This window comes from Pongo pygmaeus, chromosome 16 (genome assembly GCF_028885625.2).
Source record: "Pongo pygmaeus isolate AG05252 chromosome 16, NHGRI_mPonPyg2-v2.0_pri, whole genome shotgun sequence".
Lineage (NCBI taxonomy): Eukaryota > Metazoa > Chordata > Mammalia > Primates > Hominidae > Pongo > Pongo pygmaeus.
The window spans coordinates 34,847,994-34,872,780 of NC_072389.2; the positions used below are offsets into that span (position 1 = coordinate 34,847,994).

A 24,787-nucleotide genomic window follows, 5' to 3' on the forward strand; every position below is an offset into this window, starting at 1 on the left:
CAAGAGCAAAACTCTGCCACACAAATGCACACACCCACACACAAACATGCACACAAAAGAGAGAGAGACCAGGTTTCACCGTGTTACCCAGGCCGGTGGAGTCTTGCTCTGTTGCCCAGGCTGGAGGGCAATGGTGCCATCTCGGCTCATGACAACCTCTGCCCCCTGGGTTCAAGCGATTCTCCTGCCTCAGCCTCCCAAGTATCTGGGACTCAGCTGTGCACCACCATGCTCGGCTAATTTTTTTTTTTCTAGTGGAGATGGGGTTTCGCCACATTGGCAAGGCTGGTCTTGAATTCCCGACCTCAGACAACTCACCCGCCTCGGCCTCCCAAAGTGTTGGGATTGCAGGCATGAACCACCGCACCCAGACTTTATCTTTCTTTTCTCCTCCAAATCCCTGGCAAACAATGATCTTTACAGTTTGCCTTTTCCAGAATATCGTAGAAATGGAATCAATCATTCCAATTTATGTATGCAGGTTTTTCAAACTTCCTTATTTTCACCTAGAAATATGCATTTGAGATTCATCCATCTTTTGCATGATGCTCCTTTTTGTTAATGACTAGTATTGCATTGTAGAAATGTACTGCAGTTTGTTTAGGCATTCACTTATTGAAGAACATGTTATTTGCTTCCAGTTTTGGGTGAATATGAATATGGCTGCTATGAACATTTGTGTACAGGTTTTGTGCGCACAGAAGTTTTCAAATCGGTATGCAAATACCTAGGAACACCCTATTGTTGGATCATGTGATGAGACTATGTTTTACTTTGTAAGAACCTGCCAAACTGCTGTCCTAAGTGGTTGTACTATTTTGCTTTCCCATAAGCAATACATGAGAGTTTCCAGTACCCCACAGATTAACTATTAATAGCAATTGCAATTTCCTTGATTTTGGATTTCAGCAATTTTGATAGGTGTGTGGTGGTATCTCATTGTTGATTTAATTTGAATTTCCCAAAAAAATGATATTTAGCAAATTTTTGTATACTGATTTGTCGTCTGTGTGTGTATATATATATATATATATATATATATATATATATATATTTTTTTTTTTTTTTTTTTTTTTTTTTTTTTTTTTGTAAGACGGAGTCGCTCTGTGGCCCAGGCTGGAGTACAGTGGCGCGATCTCGGCTCACTGCAAGCTCCACCTCCCTGGGTTCACGCCATTCTCCTGCCTCAGCCTCCGGAGTGGCCGGGACTACAGGTGCCCACCACCACACCCGGCTAAATTTGTTTTGTATTTTTAGTAGAGATGGGGTTTCACCATGTTAGTCAGGATGGTCTCTATCTCCTGACCTTGTGATCTGCCCGCCTCGGCCTCCCAAAGTGCTGGGATTACAGGCGTGAGCCACCTGCACCTAGCCTGTATATCTTTTTTGATGAAGTGTCTCTTCAGATATTTTGTCCACTTTAAAAATCAAATTTTTATTTTTGAGATAAAATTTTGTAGATTCACATGAAGTTGTAGGAAATGGTACAGTGAGATCCTCTGTAGCCTTTATTGAGTTTCCCCCAGTGGTAACACTTGTAAAACTATGGTACAATACCACAACTTGATATTTAAGTTGATGCAGTCAAGGTACAGAACATTTTATCTTTGTAGGGAATTGCCAAACTCATCAATAATGTATGGGTGATCCAGTTTCTCCACATCCTTGCCAGCATTTTATTGTTACTATTTTTTATTGTGATAGGTAATGATACCTCATTGGCACTTTAATGCATTTACCTAAAGGCTAGTGATGTGGAGCATCTTTTCACATGGTTACCTGCCATCTGAATATCCTCTTCAGTGAAATATCTCTTCATGTCTTTTTCCCATTTTCTAATTGGATTATTTGTTTATCTACTGAGGTTTTAGAGTTTGTTATATGTTCTATACATGAGTTCTTTTGTGAATATTGGCTTGCAGATATTTTTAGTGGTCTGTAATTATGTTTATTCCTATTCATGGTCTTACACAGAGCAAACACTTTTAATTTTCATGGAGTCCAGCTTGCCATTTTCCCTTCAGTGGTTAATGCTTTTGGTGTAAAATAAGAGAGCTATTAACCCCAGATGCAAAGATTTTCTCCTATGTTTTCTGAAGTTTGGTAGTTTCAGTTTTGCATTTAAGTACGTAATCCATTTTTTAGTTAATTTTTGTAAAAATATGAGGTTCAGGATGAGGTTCAATTTTTTGGCCTATGGATGTCCGGTTGCGCCATCACCATTTACTGAAAAGGCTGTTGAGCTGCTTTTGCAACTTTGTCAAAGATCAACTGGTTTTTGCTCATTTTATAATTGTGTTGCTTAATTTCTTATTGTTGAATTTTAGGAGTCATTTGTATATTTTGAACACAAGTCTTTTGTGATTTGAAAATATATTCTCAGTCTATGACTTGCCATTTCAGAATGGTAATGATGTAATTTTCTCTTCCTAATTAATAGTTTAAAAAATCTTTTTATTTCAGTCAGGTAAAAGTTCCAGAAATGTGAAGTACAAAGATTTTTTTGATCCAGTTGAAAGTGATGAAGACATAGCAAGAGATCATGATGATGAACTGGGTTCAAACAAGATGATGAAATTGCTGAAGAAGCAGCAGAAGAACTAAGTGTTTCTGAAATGTGAGTATTTTAAACCATCCTTTACATTGTGAGCTGGAATTGCCCAATCATGTATTGGTACTTGTGGTTTTCACATATGTTTGTTTTAAGAAGTTAGATTCTCTCCTATCAGATATTCTCAAGGTAGCCAGAGGAAAGTTTGTGGATTTAAAGGGACATTAGAGATCATTTAATGAAGAAAAATATTACTGGCAATAGCAATCAAACCTTTCTTACCAGGAACTTTGATTTGGTTTTGTGCCCCAAAAATCCTGTTATTTTTGTGAGATTGAAGGTTTGTATTATCAATTGATGAATAATTTATTTTCTATATATTGGACACTTTTTGTTCTGTTTCTTACATAGCATTTCACTTAAATGATACCTTCTCTTCCATAATACCTGAATGATTTTGGAAATTCTGAGTATTTGGTTGCATTAGACATATAAAAGAAGAACTTTATTAAGGGAAAATATGTTTCCTTTTGTTTTTCTAATGGAAAGCAGTATATTTCTTTTTATAAGAGTTTTGGTAGTGCAGGGATGAAGACGATGACCTGGAAGAAAGTGAAGGCAGTAAACAATGTAAAGAAAGCTTGAAAAGAGTGACCTTTGCTTTGCCGGATGATGAGGCAACTGAAGATGCAGGTGTTTTAAATGTAAAGAAAAATTCTGATGAAGTTAAATCCTTTTTTGAAAAAAGACAGGAAAAGGTAATTAGGAATTTAAGGAATTTTTAATATGCTTGACATAACTGTGGAACTCACAGACTACTAACAAATCTTCCCTATTTTTCTTTTTTTTTGAGAAGGAGTCTTGCTCTGTCACCTAGGCTGGAGTGCAATGGCGTGATCTCGGCTCACTGCAGCCTCCGCCTCCCGGGTTCAAATGATTCTGCCTCAGCCTCCTGAGTAGCTGAGATTAGAGGTGCATTCCACCATGCCTGGCTAAGTTTTGTATTTTTAGAAGACACGGGGTTTCACCGTGTTGGCCAGGCTGGTCTCGAACTCCTGACCTCAGGTGATCCTCCTGCCTCAGCCTGCCAAAGTGCTGAGGTTACAGATGTGAGCCACTGTGCCCCAGCCTTCCATATTTTTCTTGTTGTAACTATTAACCATTCTTTGAAAACAAATATCTTGGCCAGGTGCAGTGGCTTACACCTGTAATCTTAGCACTTTGGTAGTCTGAAGCGGGAGGATCACTTGAGCTCAGGAGTTCAAGACCAGCCTGGGCAACATAGTGAGACCTTGTCTCTACAAAAAATATAAAAATTAGTGGGGTGTGGTGGTGTATGCCTGTAGTCCAGCTACTTGGGTGACTGAGGCGGGAGGATCACTTGAGCCCAGGAGGTCGATGCTGCAGTGAGCTATGATCACATCACTGTTCTCCAGCCTGGGCGGTGGAGCAAGATCCTGTCTTAAAACAAACAGAAAACCAAAAATCTTGCTGCTACTCTCTAAAGCAAAAGCAAACTATATAGAGATGCCATATGGAAAGCATCTGATTTGCAAAAATCAGTGCCTGCATTACCCAGCCTATAGCTTTCAGCTTCAGGCCCGTGTGTAAAATGGTTGTTTCTTTTCTGTCTCCCTTATGTCTCTATATGTATAGCATGTCTCTCCTGACAAAGCTGTCCTGAGAGCCTCTTCTTGTAACTGTTTTGACTGCTCTGGAGGATGCCACCTATGTCTTTAAGGTGCTCCACAGATTTTGGTGAGCACCAAATAGCTGTAATTTTAATTAATACCATGAGAAAGATATCTTCCAAAGTATGTCATGATTTCAGACAAGTGAAATTTCACTTAATTTTAGTAGATGTAGTCTGGTTCCAATAATTTGGCTATATAATTTATCCAATCTTAAAATTTTATTTTAATAAAAATGAGAATAGTGCCAGGCACAGTAGCTCATACTTGTAATCCCAGCACTTTGAGAGACCTAGGAGGGAGGATTGCTTGAGTCCAGGAGTTCGAGACCAGCCTGGGCAACATGGTGAAACCCCGTCTCCACAAAAATTTAAAAAATTAGCCGGGTGTGGTAGTGTGAGCCTATAGTCTCTGCTACTCGAGAGGCTGATCGGGGATGATCACTTGAGTCCAAGAGTTCAAGGCCGCAGTGAACTATGATTGGACTGTGGCACTCCAGCCTGGGCAACAGAGCTGGAGAATAGGTAAATAAAAGATACCAAGAATATCAAAAGAATTATTTTTAAAATCTGTGAATCTAAATTAAATTCATCATTGTCAGATTGTCCCCAGAAGATGAATTCTAAAGAGGGAAAAAAAACCCATAAAGTATCAATGAGTTAGTGTCCTCCCATCCTGCTCTTCCCACCCTCCCCCCACAAAAAAGAAAGAAAGGTTTGGTTTTGCTTTGAAATTGTATCATACCTTCAAGTGAAGTTTTCAGTAAATCACAAATAATGTATTGCAATTTCCACATATAAAGAATAAAGTAGAACTTTCAAACTTTTTTCTTTTGAAACTGTTAGAACATGAAAACCCAAACCTGACAAAGGTAGCATTAAAACACACACATGCTCTCATTCATGACTAGTGAAGGCAAACATAGCACAGGGGAAAAATTATGCCACACAACCACATGAACCTTATTCTCTTGAATCACTATTAGAAGATCTGGTATGATTCCTGGTTGCAAGGCGTTAAGGAGAAAATACACGATTCCCTCCATGTATGTTATGAAGACATTTGATAAAATTTAATATTTATTTCTATTTTTTTTTACTTCTAGTGGATTATAAATACATCTAGCCAAAAGCTGCCATCATGCATGATGGGTGAAATTCTATAAACATCCCTTTAAGATCAGGAATAAGACAAAATGTCCAGTATTACAGTTACCCCTGTTAATTAACACTAACAGTTAATAACCACATAAGCCAGTGCAACTACAAAAGATAAAGATAAGATTAGGAAAACTGCCAGGAGCAGTGGTTCTCACCTGTAATCCCAGAACTTTGGGAGCTCAGGAGCTCTCAGCACTTGAGCTCAGGAGTTTGAGACCAGCCTGGGCAACATGGTGAGACCTCATCTCTGCAAAAAAATACAAAATTAGCTGGTCATGTTACATGCACATGTGGTCCCAGCTACTTGGGATTCTGAGGGTGAGAGGACTGCTTGAGCCTGGGAGGCAGAGGTTGCAATGAGCTGAGATCATGCAACTGTACTCCAGCCTGGGCAACAGAGCAAGACTCTGTCTCAAAAAAAAAAAAAAAAAGATTAGGGATACTAAAATGAAAACATTACTGTTTGGAGAGAAAACCAAATGGATAAACTGAATCAATATTAGGAAAATGAGAGAATTCTGTAAGATAGCTGAAAAAGCTGGCATTTTATACACTGAAGTCATAATTGTTGTCTTTTAGAAGTTAGAGATAATAAGAATCTGAGTTTAGAGTCAAAAGGGTCAGGCTCCATCAAATACTAATATCCTAATCAAAGAATTACTTAGCCTGGCGTAGTGGCTCACGCCTGTAATCCAAACACTTTGGGAGGCCAAGGCAGGCAGATTATGAGGTCAGGAGATCAAGACCATCCTGGCTAACACAGTGAAACCCCATCTCTACTGAAAATACAAAAAATTAGCTGGGCATGGTGGCGGGCGCCTGTAGTCCCAGCTACACCAGAGGCTGAGGCAGGAGAATGACATGAACCCAGGAGGCAGAGCTTGCAGTGGGTGGAGATCACACCACTGCAATCCAGCCTGAGCAACAGAGCAAGAGACTCCATCTCAGAAAAAAAAAAAAAAAGAATTACTTAACTTTAGGATGCTCTAATAATCAAAATTGATAGTGGCTTGTGAACAGATAGATCACTTGAATAGAATAGAGCCCAGAAATAAGCCAAATGCTTCTGGGGGAGTTTAGTATGTTATAAACATGACATTTCAAATCAATGAGGAAAAGAAATCATTTGCAGCTCACCCCACCATAGGCAGCAGGAATAGGAAGTCATTGGCAGAATGAAAAGACGGTAAGAACAGAACAGAATTGTAGAACAGAACATTTCTTGCTTCCCCACTTTTCAAAGTATTTTTTGCTTTTACGCAAGTGTAATTTTATTTTCTAAATGTATATTAATTCTTTTGTCTCTTTCTTAGATGAATGAAAATATTACATCTTTAGAAAAAGAGTTGTTAGAAAAAAGCCTTGGCAGTGTCAGGGGGAAGTGACAGCACAGAAGAGACCAGAGAAGAGCCTCCTGGAGGAGACCCTGCGCTTTGACCATGCTGTCCGGATGGGTACAGTGTGCTCTTCTGCAAAGTGTTCACTTCTGTGCTTTTTCTATGGTTTCCTTTCATAGAAAGATTTGGTGTGATATTTCTTTTCCCTCAACTTTTTATTTTAAAAACTTGCAAACACAGAAAAGTTGATAAAATCATACAGTGAACATCTGTATGCTATTCAACTGGATTCACTAGTTAATGTTTTGTCGTATTTGTTTTCTCTCTTCCGCATATGGAAGATTGTATATGTGCCCTTTTTCCCCATGAATCATTTCAAAGTAAGTTGCCAGTATCAGAGCATTTCACTGTTAAGTACTTTTGCAGATACCTTCTAAGAACCAGGACATTCTCCTACATAATCACAATACCATTAATCCACCCAAAAAATTTAACATCAATACACTAATGATACCTACTGTATAGATTATAATCAGCTTTCTTGTAGTAATCTGTTTAGAAGGCTTGCATCCTGTCACTGTCCACTGATTAAATTTTGAACTCTAACTTGAAACTCTAGTCATCTCATTGCCTTCTTTCTTATACCCATTAAGTCAAAATGAGCTCTTATTTTATTTCAGTGGAAAAGAGGGGAAGGTACCTTAGATAAAGTATGAGCACTTACTACCATATGTATTCTAGTTCTGTAGTTTTCAAACATCAGGGAGCATCTCAAGGATTATTAAAGCACAGATAGCTGTCCCTCTTCCCCACTTTCTGATTCAGGAGGTGTGGGGCTGGCCCAGGAATTTGCATGTCTAACAAGTTCCCACGTGTTGCTGATGCTGAGGGTCTAAGGACTACAATGCGAGAATCAGCGGTTTAGTGGATATTTACCTAATGAATACATGTTGTATTTTCTTTAGCACCTGTGATTACAGAGGAAACACCTTTCAACTGGAAGATATCACTAAACAGAGGATAAGAGATCAGGTCAGTAAGAATTAGATTTAACTTAATGGAAATGTCCCTGAAATGTTTAGAAATAATATGACAGGCCAGGCACAGTGGCTCAAGCCTGTAATCCCAGCATTTTGGGAGGCCAAGGCAGATGGATCACTTGAGGTCAGGAGTTCAAGACCAGCCTGTCCAAGATGGTAAAACACTCTCTCTACTAAAAATACAAAAATTAGCTGGGCATGGAGGTGCATGCCTGTAGTCCCAGCTACTCAGTAGGCTGAGGTAGGGGAATAACTTGAAGTCGGGAGATGGAGGTTACAGTGAGCTGAGATGCGCCACTGCACTCCAGCCTGGGCAACAGAGCAAGACTCCATCTCAACATAAATAAGTAAATCAATAAAATAAAAATAAAAAATAAAGGGAAGATGGGGCAGTTTTGTGTACTGCATGTCCCGAAAATGGGCTGATTTCCCTCAAAAGGCAGGGATTTAAGCTCTCTAGCCTGCATGGGATACATACAGGAGAAAAAAGAAGAGAAAAGAAATGTAAATATAAGTAAATGAAAATAACACTTCTCCCTGATTGTAAAGGAAATCACATTCTTTTTTTAATAATTTGGATGACAAAATATAAATCTTTAATTTTGCCACTCAAAACATTCCAGTTTGTTGCTTTTTACACTTTTTATGCATATAAACATTTTAAAAAGTAGAATCATAACATATGGTCTTTTGTCACTATATTTTAAGCATGTTTCTATGGCAGAAATATATCCTGGCATCATCATTTTTAATAGTTGGATGTATTTTTTTTTTTTTTTGAGATGGAGTCTCGCTCTGTCACCCAGGCTGAAGTGCAGTGGTGCCATCTTGGCTCACTGGAAGCTCCACCTCCTGGGTTCATGCCATTCTCTTGCCTCAGCCTCCCAAGTAGCTGGGACTACAGGCACCCGCCACCATGCCCGGCTAATTTTTTATCTTTTTTTAGTAGAGACGGGGTTTCACCATGTTAGCCAGGATGGTCTCGATCTCCTGACCTCATGATCTGCCTGCCTCGGCCTCCCAAAGTGCTGGGATTACAGGTGTGAGCCACTGCACCCAGCCTACAGCTGGATGCATACATCCAGTGAATCGTTGCCACCCAGAGGTGAATTTCCTGGTATATACATTTTAATGGACTCGAGTAAGGATTTTTGCACTGAATTCATAGAAGTAGAATTCCTAGAGGAAAATAATGTAAAACTGTTTCAGGATTTTTAAAAGAAATGTTCCAATTATCCTGTAGGAAAATTGGTTCAGTTTACACTCCCACCAACAGGGACAGAGCTCCAGGTTCCCTCCTCCATTTGTCATCTTTGCTGGTCTTTAAGCAGAAAATCTCATTGTTTTCATTATATTTCTTTGATTTCTAGTGCTTTTGAATCTTTTTCATTTGCTCATTGACCATTTTTATTCTTGTGGGAAGTGCCGGTTTCTCCATTGCCCATTTTCTGCTGGAAATCATTCATTTTTTTTCTGAGTAATTTTAAAGATTTCTTTATAGGCTAAGGATACAAACCTTTTATCTATCATTGAGGTTACAAAGACTTTCTCCCAGTAAGTAATTTGTCATTTCACTTTATTTATTTATTTTTTGCTAGCAAAGCACCAAAGTCAAATTTCACTTAATTTTTATCCTGCTGAATGAAAACATTTTAACTTAGTGATTTATTGGAAACAGGAGCAGGACAGAATATAATGTCTAGATCTTGCTCTATCACCCCAACTGGAGTGCAGTGGCATGATCATAGCTACTGCAGCCTCAAACTCCTGGGCTCAAGCGATTTTCCCACCTCAGCCTCCCAAGTAGCTAGGACTACAGGTGTGTGCCATCTTGCCCAGCTAATTTTTAAATTTCTTTGTAGAGATGTGAATTCACTATGCTGCCCAGGCTGGTCTTGAACTCCTGACTTACCCACCTTGGCTTGCCAATATGCTGGAAGTACAGGCGTGAACTACTGCTCCCGGCCAAGAGCTTACTTTTGCTTGCTAGTGGTGTTCTTGGTATCTTTTTATATTTGAGGCTTTCATGCTAGTGCTGAAGTATTACACTCACCATCTGAGGTTTACGGGACTTTTGTTTTAATATCAAATGGAGGGAACTGTTTAGTTCTGCATCTTTGCATGTGTATAAAATGTGCCTACCAGGACTCTGCTTTATATCCATTGAAAAGCAAGAAGTAATACAGTAAAAGTTTGCCTGGCTAGAGGCTTTGGAAAAATGGAGTATTCTGGTTTAATTCTATTAACTTGGAAGGATGAAGGTGAAAAAAATCCAAAACTTTAATTTCCTGTTGAATGCAATTTGAAAATATAGCCAATGAGTCCACTTTTCTTCTCTAGTAAGTTTGGACATTCTGATCTACTTGGTCTTTTATCATGGAACTCCTAGTGCACCTGAGTCTTACATTGTGAAGATCCTTTTCTAAAACTTTAGATCTAAGAGGATATAAATGATATTGGATGAGATCAGGCTGGATGAGAACTGATACCTGTAAATATATTTTTTAGATGAAATCTCTGATTGCCATGTGTTTTCTTATTGAACTCATAAAAATAAAACACAATGGCTGGAGGGTGGAAGTAGGAAGGAGATTTATGCCTTTTAATTGCATGTCACCGTTTCATATTGAGACAGAACACATAGTATCCCTGGCTTTGGACCTATAGAAAGAAACACATTTTTCTACCTGCTGTATGGCAGAGGTTCCTGAACACCTGGAGGGCTTATTGCAGCATGGATTGCTGGGCCCTACTCCATAGTTTCTGATTCATCAGGTCTAGGGTGGGGCCTGAGAATTTACATTTATAAGAAGTTCCCAGGTGCTCCTGGTCCAGAGACTATATGTTTGAGAGCCATTCTTACATACTAACTGTAAATTGTAGAACTCTATAAAAAAGCTTAGTGTGGTCTGAGATAAGAAGCACACAGGTAATGGAGCAAATCATGAAAAAGTTAATCCTTGATCCCAGGTAACAAGCAATACACAGTGACATAACACAATTCTTGGTTTTCATGATTGCAAGTCATGAAATCTCCTGACCTTGTGATCCGCCCGCCTCGGCCTCCCAAAGTGCTGGGATTACAGGCATGAGCCACCGCGCCCGGCAATTTTACAGGTATTATTACCTAGAATGAGGTGAAAGGACATGGTTAGGATTTTTTTTAAGTGTAAAGTAAGTTAAAATAGTAAGAAACAGTAGTAGCGTAATACCTGGCCATGGTTGGAAGGTGGGTGCTAATGATGGGCATTGGAACAGACCCGGATACATCTCTGGCATCAGGGTCAGGAGGCAGTGAGCCTGTCACTTCCTAGTTCTGGTGTTTTTTTTTTTTTTTTTTTCATGTCTTAATAAACAAACAAAAAGCCCACTTAGCCATTTAGAATAAGCATTTGGGGCCAAGGGGAGCAGAGAGAGAAGCATGAAGTTTACTTTTTCTCTTCAGTAGAATAAAAATTGATGTCCATTTTTTCAATGTGATTTGTCAGAATAAATCTTTAACATATTACATGTAAATAAAAGAAAAAAAAAGTCCCTACAATCCAAATGGATATTTGGATAATTTTACAAAGTCTATATTAACACTTTAGTTCTTTTTTATCAGCCCACAATAAAGTCCCATATCCATGAAGCAGTTGCTACCCTTTCCTCACTAGCCCCAGCCCCAACAATCTCCAGTCTGCATCCTATCTTTGTGGATTTGCCTATTTTGCATATTTGATATAAATGGAGCCTTACAATAAGCAGCCTTTCATTTCTGACTTCTTGCATTTAGCAAGTTCTCAAGACTGTTCTCAAGACTGTAGCATTTGCTGTTGCTTCATTTCTTTCTTATGGTTGTATGGTATTCCATTGTGTGTATGTACCATGGTTTATCTGTTCATCCATTGATGGCCATTCAGGCTGTTTCCACCTTTTGACTGTTAATCGTGCTGTGCCCATGTATTTGTTTGAGTACCTGCTTTTAATTCTCTTGGTTTTACACCTAGGAGTGGTTGCTGGGTCAGATGGTAATTCTCTGTGTAGCTTTTTTTTTTTTTGAGACGGAGTCTCGCTCTGTCACCCAGGCTGGAGTGCAGTGGTGCGATCTCAGCTCACTGCAACCTCTGCCTCCTGGGTTCACACCATTCTCCTGCCTCAGCCTCCCGAGAAGCTGGGACTACAGGCACCTGCCACCACGCCCGGCTAATTTTTTTGTATTTTTAGTACAGATGGGGTTTCACCATGTTAGCCAGGATGGTCTCGATCTCCTGACCTCCTGATCCATCCTCCTCAGCCTCCCAAAGTGCTGGGATTACAGGCGTGAGCCGCCGTGCCCGGCCTTCTCTGTGTAGCTTTTTGAGGAACTGCCCGCCAAGCTTGTTGCCATTGTGGCTACATCATTTTACAGTCCCATCAACAGTGCACAAGGGTTCCAGTTTCTCCATCTTTGCCAACACTTGTTATCACTTGTTGTTTTCCTTTAACAAAAATTATAGCCATCCTAGGGGGAATAGCTTAGTTCTCTACAGAAGTAAATATCAAGGGAATTAAATTTTAAATTTTGAATGTTAGAGGTAATGGTTACTGTAGCTCCTAAAATGCAAGTCACATTTTTTCTTTGGTAGGTGCTGGAAGCATCATGGTACTGCTACTTTTAATTTTGCTTGTGGGATGTTTCTTTGTAGCTGAAGCTTTGGTGATGAGAAATTGGGAATACCCTCATTTGCCTTTAGTGTTTTGTCCTGTGATATATATCAAGCTGCTTAGTTTGATGTTGTTGAACTTATTTCCTAAGCAAAAAACAGTGGACGAAGAAAATCCAGAGTACCATGATGGTTCCAGCGCCAACTCCCTCACAAGCAGCTGTCTACGGCAGAAGCCCCAACTCTTTGGGGTCTTGATTTCCTTCTCCCACTGCCCTATCATTTCACAAAACAATAGCATTTTCATGCCTGTGCCTTACTTCTTTCCCCTTTGGGAAATGATCTCATGTCACCTGAACAAAGGCTTAGTGTAGGCTATAGAGCACTATCCACAATCAGATGCAGAGGACAGCTATGATGAAGTGAATCTAGAAGCAATAGAAGCTCAATACAGCCAGGGATGTAGACTGCAGTCTGCAGAGTATTCTGTGACCGCCAAGGGCTCATTGTTTCAACCTCCCCATCCAGGGAAAATTGCCTTTTGCCTGATAGGCTCTCATATTGATTTGACGGAAATGCAGTAAGCCTTAGTCCAGATGGGTGGAGAATGTGGACTAAGATTCCACCAAAGCAACAGATAAAGTCATTCTGGTTTTTAATCTGCAAGGCATCAATCACAGTGGTCAAGAAGAGCCTGTGGAAGTTTGCACTCTGCATTCCTGTTATTGCAGAAGCTGGCTGCAGCAGGGTAGAGCTAGGCTGTCTGGGGCTAAATTAAGCACTGGTTTTTGTCCATTTGTGCTGCTATAACAAAATACCTGCAACTGGGTCATTTATAAACAACAGAAACATTTCTTATGGTTCTGGAGGCTAGAAGGTCTAAGACGAAGGTGCTGAGAAATTGGTTGTCTGGTGAGAGCTGCTTTCTCTGCTTTGAGATGGTTGCTTGTTATGTCCTTACTTGGTAGAAGGTGGAAGCACAAAAAGCCACCAAAATCACTCTGTCAAGCCTTTTATGAGGATGGTAATCCCATCCAGGAGGGCTTTGCCTTCAAGACTTAATCCTCTAAAGGTCCTACCTCTTAATGTCTCACTGGCCATTAAGTTTCAACACATGAATTTTGAAGGACACATTCAGACCATAGCGTTCCACCCCTGGCTTCTCAAATTCATGTTCTTAAATGAATACATTCATTCCATCCCACTAGCCACCAAAATCTTAACTTGTTCCGGCATCAACTTTAAATTCTAAGTCCAAAGTCTCAAGTAAACATATAGGTAAGACTGACAAGGTGTGATTCATCCTGAGCCTAATTTCCCTCCAGCTGTGAAACCAAACAAGTTATGTGATTCCAAAATACAATGGTGGAATGGGCATAGGGTAGATATTCCCATTTTAAAAGGGAGAAATAGGAAAGAAGAAAGGAATAGCTTAGTCCCAAGTAACTCCAAAACCCAGCAGGGCAAGCAACATTAAATCTCGAGGCTTGAGGATAATCTTTGACTTTATGTCTCACCTTCCAGTCACACTAGGGTGAGGGTTGGTTCCCCAGGGGTTCAGGTGGCCCCAACCCTATAGCTTTATTGGGTGCAGCCTGTGCCCTGGCTCTCACTGGTTGGTCTTGTGCCTGCAGGTTTCCCAGGCTGGCATTGCACACTGGTGGCTCTATAGGTCCAGGGTCTCAGGGGTGGCCCTGCCCCACTGGCTCTCTGGGCATTGCCTGTGAAGGCATTCTCTGCTGTGTCCCCACCTCGTGGCAGTTCTCTGCCTGCATCTGATGCCCCTCAGTCCTTGTCACACCTCAGTCACTTGGTTTTCCGGCTGCTAACTCTCACTTCCTCCTACTGCACCAGCTCAGTCTTTTGCGGGCTCCTCCTCACTGCCCCGCCTTTTGTTATTGGAATGCTTAGTCTTCCGACCATTTAGTTCTCTATCTACAGTCAATCCTTGGTCCCATATATTAATTCCATTTAAACCCCAACAACTCCCAAATTTATATTTCCATCCTGACCTGACTTGATTAATCAAAGGATTTTCATCTACAAGCATGTCTAACCAGTATCTCAAACTTACGTGTCTGAAACTGAACTCTTACTCTTTCTCCTCCATCTTGCCAGTTGCTAGGCCAAAGGCCTCAGTTTCCCTTAACTCTTCTTCTCTTGTACCTTACCACCTTTACCATGAGCAGATCCTGCTGGCTCAGCCTTCTAAATATGCTCGGAATATGACGAATTCTTATCAATTGCAATGCCAACACCCTGACCCATGCCACCGTCATCTCTCCTTGGATTACTGCATCAACCTTGTTTTCCTCGCTCCCTCTCTTGCTTCCCTCCTTGTGTGCCCCAAGCTCTATTCTTTTTTTTTTTTTTTTTTTTTTTTTTAAGATGGAGTTTCGCTCTTGTTGCCCAGGATGGAGTTCAATGGTGCGATCTCAGCTCACTGCAACCTCCGCCTCCTGGGTTCATGTGATTCTCCTGCCTCAGCCTCCTGAGTAGCTGGGATTACAGGTGTGTGCCACCATGCCTGGCTAATTTTTTTTTTTTTTTGGATTTTTAGTTGAGACGGGTTTTTGCCATGTTGGCCAGGCTGGTCTCAAACTCCTGACCTCAGGTGATCTGCCCGCCTCGGCCTCCCGAACTGCTGGGATTACAAGTGTGAGCCACCATGCCCGGCCCCAAGCTCTATTTTTTTTTTTTTTTTTAGATGGAGTCTCACTCTGTTGCCAGGCTGGAGTGCAGTGGCAGGATCTCGGCTTACCGCAACCTCTGCCTCCCGGGTTCAAGCAATTCTCCTGCTTCAGCCTCCTGAGTAGCTGGGACTACATGTGAGCACCACCATGCCCAGCTAATTTTTGTACTTTTAGTAGAGACGGGGTTTCACCGTATTGGCCAGAATGGTCTTGATCTCTTGAACTCATGATCCACCCACCTTGGCCTCCCAAAGTGCTGGGATTACAGGCGTGAGCCACCATGCCCAGCCCCAAGCTCTATTCTGAATGCAACAGGGAAAGGGGTCCTTTTAGAGCTTATGCTCAAAATCTTTGTCTCCCCTCCTCCCATCTCACTCAAAGTCAGTGCTCAAATCCATACAATGACCTGCAGGGTCATACATCAGGTGCTGGCAAACAGTAGCTGGATGGCAAGTTAGCCAGCTATTGTAAATAAAGCTTTATTGGAACAAAACGACACTCATATGTTACATATTGTCTATAGCTGCTTTCACACTACAATAGCTGTGTTGCCTAGTTATGATGGAGGCCACGTGGTCCCAAAAGCCTCAAACATTTACTACCTGGCCCTTTACGGAACAAATTTGCTAACGCTTGCCCTCCATGGTCTGGCTCTCTGCTGCCTCCCTGGCTTTGTTTTCTTCTGCCTCCTTGGTGTTCTTAGAGCCTGCTAGACAATCTTCTGCCTCAAGGCTTTTACATGTGCTATTGCTGTTTCCTGGCCTAGCATGGCCTTCTCTCAGTCCACACCATTCCCTCCTTCAGGCCAATGGCAATCTTCAAATGTCATCTTTTCAGTGAGGCCTTTCCTTACCACTCTTTCAAATTGTAACCTTCTCACCCCTAAGATGTTTCTGGCTTTACTTGTCTTCAATTTCACCACATAGTTTACTTTTTATATTTCTCTATCTCCTTCCACCAGAATGTATCCTTCATGAGGAGTTCCCCTCCCTCCCATGAAGAATTTCTTCCCATTCCTCATTGTTCACTGCCACATATTTTCAGCATCTAAAATGTTACCTGGAATGAGGTAGGCAGTCAATACATTCTTGTTAATGACTCCCTATTTATGTCCTTATTCTCTTTAGTTTGCTCATTTATTTATGCACTCATTCAGTGTATATTTATCAATAATTACACAAGGATAGCCACTGCTGCAGGCAGCAGCGATGTTATAGTAAAGGCAACAAGCACAACCGCCTGATGTCAACAAGCTTGCATTCTAGGTCATTCATGGTGGGCTGGAACACGCTGGTGTCAGTGCTTCAGGGCTGATTGTTAAACTTTCAGGTGTTAGGCTGGGCATGGTGGCTCACGCCTATAATCCCAGCACTTTGGGAGGCCAAGGTGGGCGGATCACGAGGTCAGGAGATCGAGATCATCCTAGCTAACACGGAGAAACCCTGTCTCTACTAAAAATATAAAAAATTTGCTGGGCGTGGTGGCGGGCGCCTGTAGTCCCAGCTACTCGGGAGGCTGAGGCAGGAGAATGGAGTGAACCCAGGAGGTGGAGCTTGGAGTGAGCTGAGATCGCGCCCCTGCACTCCAGCCTGGGTGACAAAGCGAGACTCCATCTCCAAAAAAAAAAAAAAAAAAAAAAAAAAAAAAAAAAAATTCAGCTGTTAAACACAGCCATTATTAAAAGTTAAATAAATCATATAACTTTACAAATAAATTACATTAAAAACAAGTCATAAATACTCAAGACGCATCACTTCCTAATCGCTACATTTTATTTCTTGGTTCTTGATGTTATTATTTCAAGGGTATCAGATAACCGGTGATTAGTATTATCTTTTGGAAAACCCAGCTCAGTGGTTTTCCCACTGAAACTCCCTCTCGCTTATTCGCAGGAGTCAGCTTAAGTAGAGCTCCGCGTGTTGGTTGCACAAGTCACCTGTCTTCCCCGCAAGAGGCTGTTTGCTCGCTTTGACACTGAATGCTCCCCCAACAAACTCGTTTAGCTTGTTTGCCCTTCTCACCCACTGGGGAGAGGAGTCTCAGAGTGCACTGTCGCAGAGAAGGCGTGCGGGGGCGTGCAGGGGCGCACAGGCGCCTGCCTCTGCGGGTGAGAAACGAAGGAGGTGCCCGGGTTTCCGCTCCAGGGCTCAGCCTGCCTTGGCCACCTACGGTATGGGAGCCTTTAACGTGGAAAGGAAAGGAGATCGATCACTCGAGCCTCCACTTGCCAAGCCTGTGGAAGCCAGACGCGGGGATCGGCTGGGAATGCCTGGAAGCGCCGGCGCGCGGAGCCAGGTGGGAGGTGCGAGGTGGCCGCGCGGGGATCTTGGGTGACAGGGCACCGAGGGAAGGAGGACGCGAGGGCAGCCAGGCCCGAGGGAGCAGGGAGAGTGGCTCGGTCTCAGTCGCGTGTCCCCAGGTGCGCGGCCTTGGCCCCGCAGCGTCCGCCTTGCTGGCCGGGGCCTCGGCTCCGCAGCAGAAGCCGCGGTGGTGGCAGCCGGCGCGGGCGCAGCTGCCCGCGGCTGGGGCATTTTATCTGCGCGGGCCTATGGGGCGGGCATCGCCCTGGGCCACGCGCTGATAGTCTCCATCTCACTCAGAAAAAGTTACTCATACAGTGGTCTTGTAAAGGGTCTGAAGTGGTCAAATTGTCTCTTTTTAGAAACGGATAGTTTTAGGTCTTAAAGATGTCCTAGAAATTACCCTTACAAGCCCAGCTCTGTCATTTTATAGTAAGGGACACTAAGATCGCGTACAGAGCTTGTCGGAGGGGCTTGGTCTTCTGTCTCACGCTCAGGGTTGTCTCTTCATTACAGGAGACCTTGCTCTTAAACGTTTCAGAGTTCGCTTTTCCCCTTGCTGAATTCATAAAAATGTTTTTAATTTATATGTGTTTCTTCTTGTAGGAAGAAGAAATTGTCTAGACGAATAACATGAGGTCATATAGAATCCAACTTTTGGTGATTTCAAGTCAAGAAAGTAAAAGTAAACCATTGCTATCTTTCACCTTAAATATCCTGTGTTTTATTGCTCAGAACATCCAGTTTTTCTAATACTCATGATGTCAGAAGGGAAACCTCCTGACAAAAAAAGGCCTCGTAGAAGCTTATCAATCAGCGAGAATAAGAAAAAAGCATCTAATTCTATTATTTCATGTTTTAACAATGCACCACCTGCTAAACTTGCCTGCCCCGTTTGCAGTAAAATGGTGCCTAGATATGACTTAAACCGGCACCTTGAAATGTGTGCTAACAATGATTTCGTTCAAGTGGATCCAGGGCAGGTTGGCTTAATAAATTCAAATGTGTCTACGGTAGATTTAAGCAGTGTTACCTTAGAAGATGTAACACCAAAGAAGTCACCATCACCAAAGACAAATTTAACCCCTGGCCAAAGCGATTCAGCAAAAAGGGAAGTAAAGCAGAAGACCAGTCCCTACTTTAAAAGTAATGATGATGTGGTGTGCAAAAATCAAGATGAGCTGAGAAATCGTAGTGTGAAAGTCATTTGTTTGGGAAGCCTAGCATCTAAATTGTCCAGAAAATACGTAAAGGCTAAAAAATCAATAGATAAGAATGAAGAATTTGCCGGTTCTAGTCCACAGAGTTCCAAATCCACAGTTGTTAAGAGCCTGATTGATAACTCTTCAGAAATTGAGGACGATGATCAAATTTTGGAGAACAGTTCTCAAAAAGAAAACGTGTTTAAATGTGATTCTCTAAAGGAAGAGTGTATTCCTGAACATATGGTAAGAGAAAGTAAAATAATGGAAGCCGAAAGCCAAAAGGCTACCCGGGAATGTGAGAAATCAGCCCTCACCCCTGGCTTCTCAGATAATGTGATCATGTTATTCTCACCAGATTTCACTCTTAGGAATACATTAAAGTCTACTTCAGAAGACAGTCTTGTAAAGCAAGAGCGTTTCAAAGAAGTGGTTGAAAAACGTGAGGCATGTCATTGTGAAGAAGTAAAAATGACTGTTGCTTCAGAAGCTAAAATACAGCTGTCAGATTCAGAGGCAAAATCTCATACTTCTGCAAATGATGCTTCTGCATGGAGTAACATCCAAGAGGCTCCTCTGCAGGATGACAGTTGCTTAAACAATGATATCCCTCACAGCATTCCTTTGGAGCAGGGGTCAAGCTGCAATGGTCCTGGTCAAACAACCGGTCATCCTTACTACCTTCGGAGTTTCCTTGTGGTGCTGAAAACCGTACTTGAGAATGAAGATGATATGATGCTCTTTGATGAGCAGGAGAAGGGAATTGTAACTAAATTTTATCAGTTATCAGGTATCTTACGCATGTGTTTGTTTTCAAGTTTTCATTCCCCTTTTGCTGCTCTGTTTGGGGCATGATGTGATGGGCAGTAATCTAGTGACCGCAAGGAGTCACTGTGGTGTTGTGAGTACCCTGTGGGAGTGTTCATGGGAGTTGGAGCATACTCGAAGCTTTTATTGAGAAGGATGCATGGAAAAGAGACAAGATTTTGTCCCGGGTGATGTTTACTCCTGCTGAACTTTGGTTACATTGGAAGCAGCTGTTTTTCTTTTATAGGTACATTTGATAGTTATGAAACAACCTTTTCCAGATTAAAAAACAATATAATGTGACTTAGAAAAGCATACTTTGCATTTTGAGCGTGTAATCAGGCTTTCCATTAGGTTGTTTTGTTGTTCCTCAAAGATAAAAGTAGAATAAAATACAATACAGGAAAAAAACCAACCTGAGGCATATTTTCTTTCTCCCAACAACATTTTAGATTCATGGACTGTGCCTTTTAAAGACAGGGTGTGGAGGAAATGGAAACTTTCAAGCTGAAATTGGTACATTAAAAATATTAGTCTATGCCTGAAGTCCTTGGCAGCCAGGGGTGGCTCCAAGCCAGCAGTGCAGGTTTGTAGTAAAAGCCACCCTTGTGTCTTTAGGGTGTTATTCAGAGGGCCATGATGGCTCTGTGGAACCATGTCCCTGAGGGCAGGAAAAAACATGGTAGTCACACTGTCGTTTAGTAAAATGCGGCCGTGTGTGACTCTTCAGTAGATAAAAAAGAGAAAAATCCTGAACATTACCATTGATGTTCAAGAGAAGGATTTCTGTTTTAAATTCGCACAGTGGAATTATGGTATTCCTTGTGTTACTTTTTAACATGTGAGCAGTACTTCTCTGGGCACATCTATGTGTAGTATCCATTTCCATCTCTACTTTTGCTGTTCTCACCAGAAGATGGACATAATAGCACATTGGCTTTTCTATCCAAACTAGTCACAGATCTTAGGTTGGGTGCTGATTGCATTCCTGTGAGTATTTCAGAGATTGGTGGCTCTGTAATTCCATGTAATTGAGAAATAGGAACAGTTTTCCTAGTGCAAGTTCTGCACATGCATGTGTCTTGCACTCCATGGAGAATCATGTACAATCTGTTGGTGTGTAGAAATAATTACTGCTAATTGTTTTTGCCTTTTTATTTTTTTATTTTTAAGTTCTTTTAGAGACAGGGTTTCTGTCTGTTGCCCAGGCTGCAGTGCAGTGGTGTAATCATAGCTCACTTGACCTTGAACTCTTGGTCCCAAGCGATCCTCCTGCCTCAGCCTCCCAAAGCACTGGAATTACAAGCATGAGCCATAGGCTGGGCGTGGTGGCTCAGGCCTGTAATCCCAGCATTTTGGGAGGCCGAGGTGGGCAGATGGCCTGAGGTCAGGAGTTTGAGACTAGCCTGACCAACATCTTGAAACCCCGTCTCTACTAAAAATACAAAAATTAGCCGGGCATGGTGGCGGGCGCCTGTAATCCCAGCTACTCTGGAGGCTGAGGCAGGAGAATTGCATGAACCCGGGGGTGGAGCTTGCAGTGAGCCAGACTGCACCATTGCACTCCAGCCTGGGCAACAAGAGCAAAACTCCATCTCAAAAAAAAAAAAAAAACGAAAAACAAAAAAAAAACACCAGCATGAACCATCATGACAGGTCAATTTTGCCTTTTTAAAGAAGAAAGGAAAATAAACGTTGGAAATTTTCAAAATACAATTAAGCCATTTTAGAGTTGGCCGAAATTTAAAGATAATCTGGGTAATAGGGAGATTGAGACCAAACAGGTTAATTAAGAAGCTTGGTCAAGATTGCTGGGTTAGAGATAACTGCCCTACTGAAGCTAGACTTTTTTTTGGAAAATTATTTCAGATCATTTTCGATCAAATCAGAATAATGCATATTAAGCTAAGAGCAGAGAACAAAATAAGAATTCTGGGTAGGGCTTTTCTGAGGGAGTAGAAATGTTGATGGCTAGAAAATGGGGAACTTGATTTTAGAAGTTTTAAAATGACCAATAATTGTTACCAAATTTTTAAATGTACTTTCAAAATGGTTTATTCCATAAAATGACGGCCTTATACCTACAGTAAGCATATGTGTATTTCTAAATAGTTCATTTATTCACCTTAGGTTTAAAAGGTAAATGCAGTGATTTTCACCATTTTTCTTAACTTTATTGCAGCTACTGGTCAGAAGTTATATGTAAGGCTCTTTCAACGTAAATTAAGCTGGATTAAGATGACCAAATTGGAATATGAAGAGATTGCCTCAGATTTAACACCTGTGATTGAAGAATTGAAGAATGCAGGCTTTCTACAGACAGGTATGACTAGTAGAAGGAGATGTGAAATGAAAATATGATCTGAAGAACTGAGCTTCTGCAGAATGATGGCAGTATTATTATGGTGCCCTCCCCGGGGTGGTGCCTGATAACTTACTGTTTTTTAATTGAATTTTTAATCTTAGGACAACAAATTACTCATGTGATGCTAAAGCCATCTTAGCCTGAGTTAAGAATACTAGAATAAAGAGAGATCATCTGCTGCTGTTTTCTTGGCTGTGGCAGGTTTAGAATGAAAGTCACCTGGGGATAGACGTGGGTGTGTGTCACAGAAGAAATACATCCCGGCCGGGCACGGTGGCTCATGCCTGTAATCCCAGCACTTTGGGAGGCTGAGGCGGGTGGATCACCTGAGGTTGGGGGTTCAAGACCAGCCTGACCAACATGGAGAAACCCCATCTCTACTAAAAATACAAAATTAGGTGTGGTGGCGCATGCCTGTAATCCCAGCTATTTGGGAGGCTGAGGCAGGAGAATCACTTGAACCTGGGAGGCGGAGGTTGCGGTGAGCTGAGATTGCACCATTGCATTCCAGCCTGGGCAACCAGAGTGAAACTCCGTCTCAAAAAAAATGGATACATCCCTTCTTGGTGCTCTCCTTCCAGCAAGAGCTTGACTCATCTTACTCAGAGTCCTCTTCTTTATGATAGAATAAAGCTGGTTGTTTGAAACCCATATTGCCTCTAAAAACTTCATCTGCCCCCCGTACACACACATACAGCTCTTCGATTATGTTGATTGCCTTAAGCATTGTTGAATTGCTTTAAGCCTATGTGAACACTAAGGAGAGTCTATCTTCTGCAGTGATACCCTTCGTTGTCTTGTCAGTAGCATTCATTAAGTACCTACCTATGTATTGGGTACAAAATTGTACTGTATTAGGAAAGTGAAATGTGAGCCTTGGGTTCAAGTTGCTGACATTTTAGACCAAAATAAGCAAATCAGCCAGATGGTTTCTTTGGGGCAGAGTTTATTGTGGGGAGCAGTAAGTGGGGATGAAGCGAAGTGAGCAGGAAGTGTGTTAGGGTGGGGCTGGATGGGGTGGGATGGGGAAAGTTGCGGGAGAGGCATAAAAGCTCAGTGAAGGAGCTTGGATGTGAATGGTTAGTGGTGGGACACAGGACCCTCTGCAGAGCAGCGCTTCCCACACATCATTGTCAGCAGGGTCACCTGGGAACTTGATACTCAGTCCCCACCTGACTTGGAAAATGTGGTGCAGATTCCATAAATTCATATGTCTGACAGGCATGCCAGGTGACTGCTGCAGGTGAGCCTTGACTTACCTTCAAATGAGCAACAAAGTGAGCCACCAGGATCCTAGTGGCTCACTGTGGCACTCAGTCAAGTGCAAGTCCCATCCATGCTCCAGCCCCATGGGGCCTAGCTCTGGCTGTCCCTCTCGCCTTCTGCCACAGCCACCCAGCCCTCAGTGTTCTTCACCAGGATGAGTGCATTCCTGTCTCAGAGCCTTGGACTGACTTTCCCCTCCACCCAGGTCAGTTTCCACCATGTGGCCATACGGCATAGTTCTCCTTTCCTTCCCCGCTGCGTGGTGTCGCCTTGTCAAAGGTTTGCCTGACTACTGTGTGAAATACAGCCAGCCTCCTGCCAGCTTCAGTTTGCCTCCCAAATTGTGTTTTTCTTTAGAGCAGTTATTACCACCTGATAAATAATTCTATTCATTTAATTGTTAGGCTGGGAGGCTAGCTCCTGTGGATGGGATTTCTTTCACTGCAGCATGCCCAGGGCCTTAGAACATTACCAGGCCGACAGTGTACACCCAATAAATATTTGCTGAATGGAGGAAGAAGGCACTGCCCTAAACTTGTGAAGCCTTGAAGGCAAAGACCAGTGAGGTCTGACTGAGCCGAATTCCTAGGCCAAGATTGGTGTCGGGGCCCACAGTAGCCGAACAGGCTCATGAATGCCGAGTGAGCAGGAGAGGCTTGTGGGAAGAAGAGGGCTGATGATCAGTTCTCTCTGACTTGGTTTGAGAGGTCCCATTTTGTAGGGGTTTTGTGACAAGAAAGGCAGGGAGTATATATTCCAAGCAGATGTTGAGATGCCCAAACCATAATGGCTATCCATGTGTGTCTTTATTTTAGTCATGTTTTCCTTTAGATTTTAGTGAGAAATTCTATTATTTGATAACTTTTAAGAGATATAATGATAGTGTTATTAATATGTTAATAATACCATGTTAATAATTCCACATTTAATGATTGGTTTGGCCAACTAATTAAAATTTTCTTAGTAGCATTTCATTTTATTTTCATCTAACTAAGGTAAATAAAGCTAGAAAATAGTAAAATTAAAAAAAAATTTTTTTTTTAACCATTTCAGAATCTGAGTTGCAAGAACTCTCTGAAGTGCTTGAACTCCTTTCTGCTCCTGAACTAAAATCCCTGGCCAAGACCTTCCACTTGGCGAATCCCAATGGACAGAAACAGCAGCTGGTGGACGCCTTTCTCAAATTGGCCAAACAGCGTTCAGTCTGCACTTGGGGCAAGAATAAGCCTGGAATTGGTGCAGTGATTTTAAAAAGGTTTTGTTGGCTATTGTTACAGTAAAAACATTTAAAATGTTGATAGCACATATTAACTTATAGTAGATTGTATACTTGATTGAACTGTAATTGTTTATTTCAGTTGTAGTTAGATTGAGAAGGCTGGAAAAGCCTTAATTGCAATAGCCTGGATTCTTTCTTGGGTTATTATTCAAAATTTTTGTCATAACACCGTACTAATTTCCAGGACCAAGAAAAATTGGAAGGCAATAGGCCTTTGGTAAATTATAGTATTTTATTTTCCGAGAAAAATACAGTTTTAAGTGATTCTTATGGGATTTTAGGGTAAACTATTCAGTCAAATTTTTATTTTAGTAAAGTTTTTGTTTACTAAACAAAGTATAATCAGGCAGTCTTAATGTGCAAGTTTTCCTGAGTTTAAACGTAACAATTTACCAAAAACTGTGAGTGGCTTCTTTTGTCCTTGAGAAGCCCTTGACCTGTTTCAGTTGAAAATTACAAAAACTTTTAGAA

General features: G+C 41.6%; 1 protein-coding gene and 1 pseudogene across 7 annotated transcripts in view; both read left to right on the top strand.

Moving 5' to 3' along the window:
* LOC129014591 (U3 small nucleolar ribonucleoprotein protein MPP10-like) overlaps positions 1-17,678 on the top strand; it is a 138,614-nt pseudogene extending 120,936 nt beyond the window's left edge.
* FAN1 (FANCD2 and FANCI associated nuclease 1) overlaps positions 1-24,787 on the top strand; it is a 139,444-nt gene that overhangs the window by 82,507 nt on the left and 32,150 nt on the right. For 3 of the 7 annotated variants that reach the window (XR_010123927.1, XM_063652521.1, XM_063652523.1), the window contains exons 1-4: positions 17,401-17,516; positions 18,004-19,389; positions 21,589-21,729; positions 24,091-24,292. Coding sequence is in view for 6 of the 7 variants with exons in the window: in XM_063652521.1 (XP_063508591.1) it covers positions 18,156-19,389; positions 21,589-21,729; positions 24,091-24,292 (1,577 nt within the window). In the remaining variant the exon portion in view is untranslated. Of the gene's footprint in view, positions 1-2,463; positions 2,618-6,715; positions 6,857-7,704; positions 7,772-16,989; positions 17,517-18,003; positions 19,390-21,588; positions 21,730-24,090; positions 24,293-24,787 lie in introns of those variants that run through there. The other 4 variants (XM_054451990.2, XM_063652520.1, XM_054451989.2 and 1 more) reach the window with 4 other exon arrangements.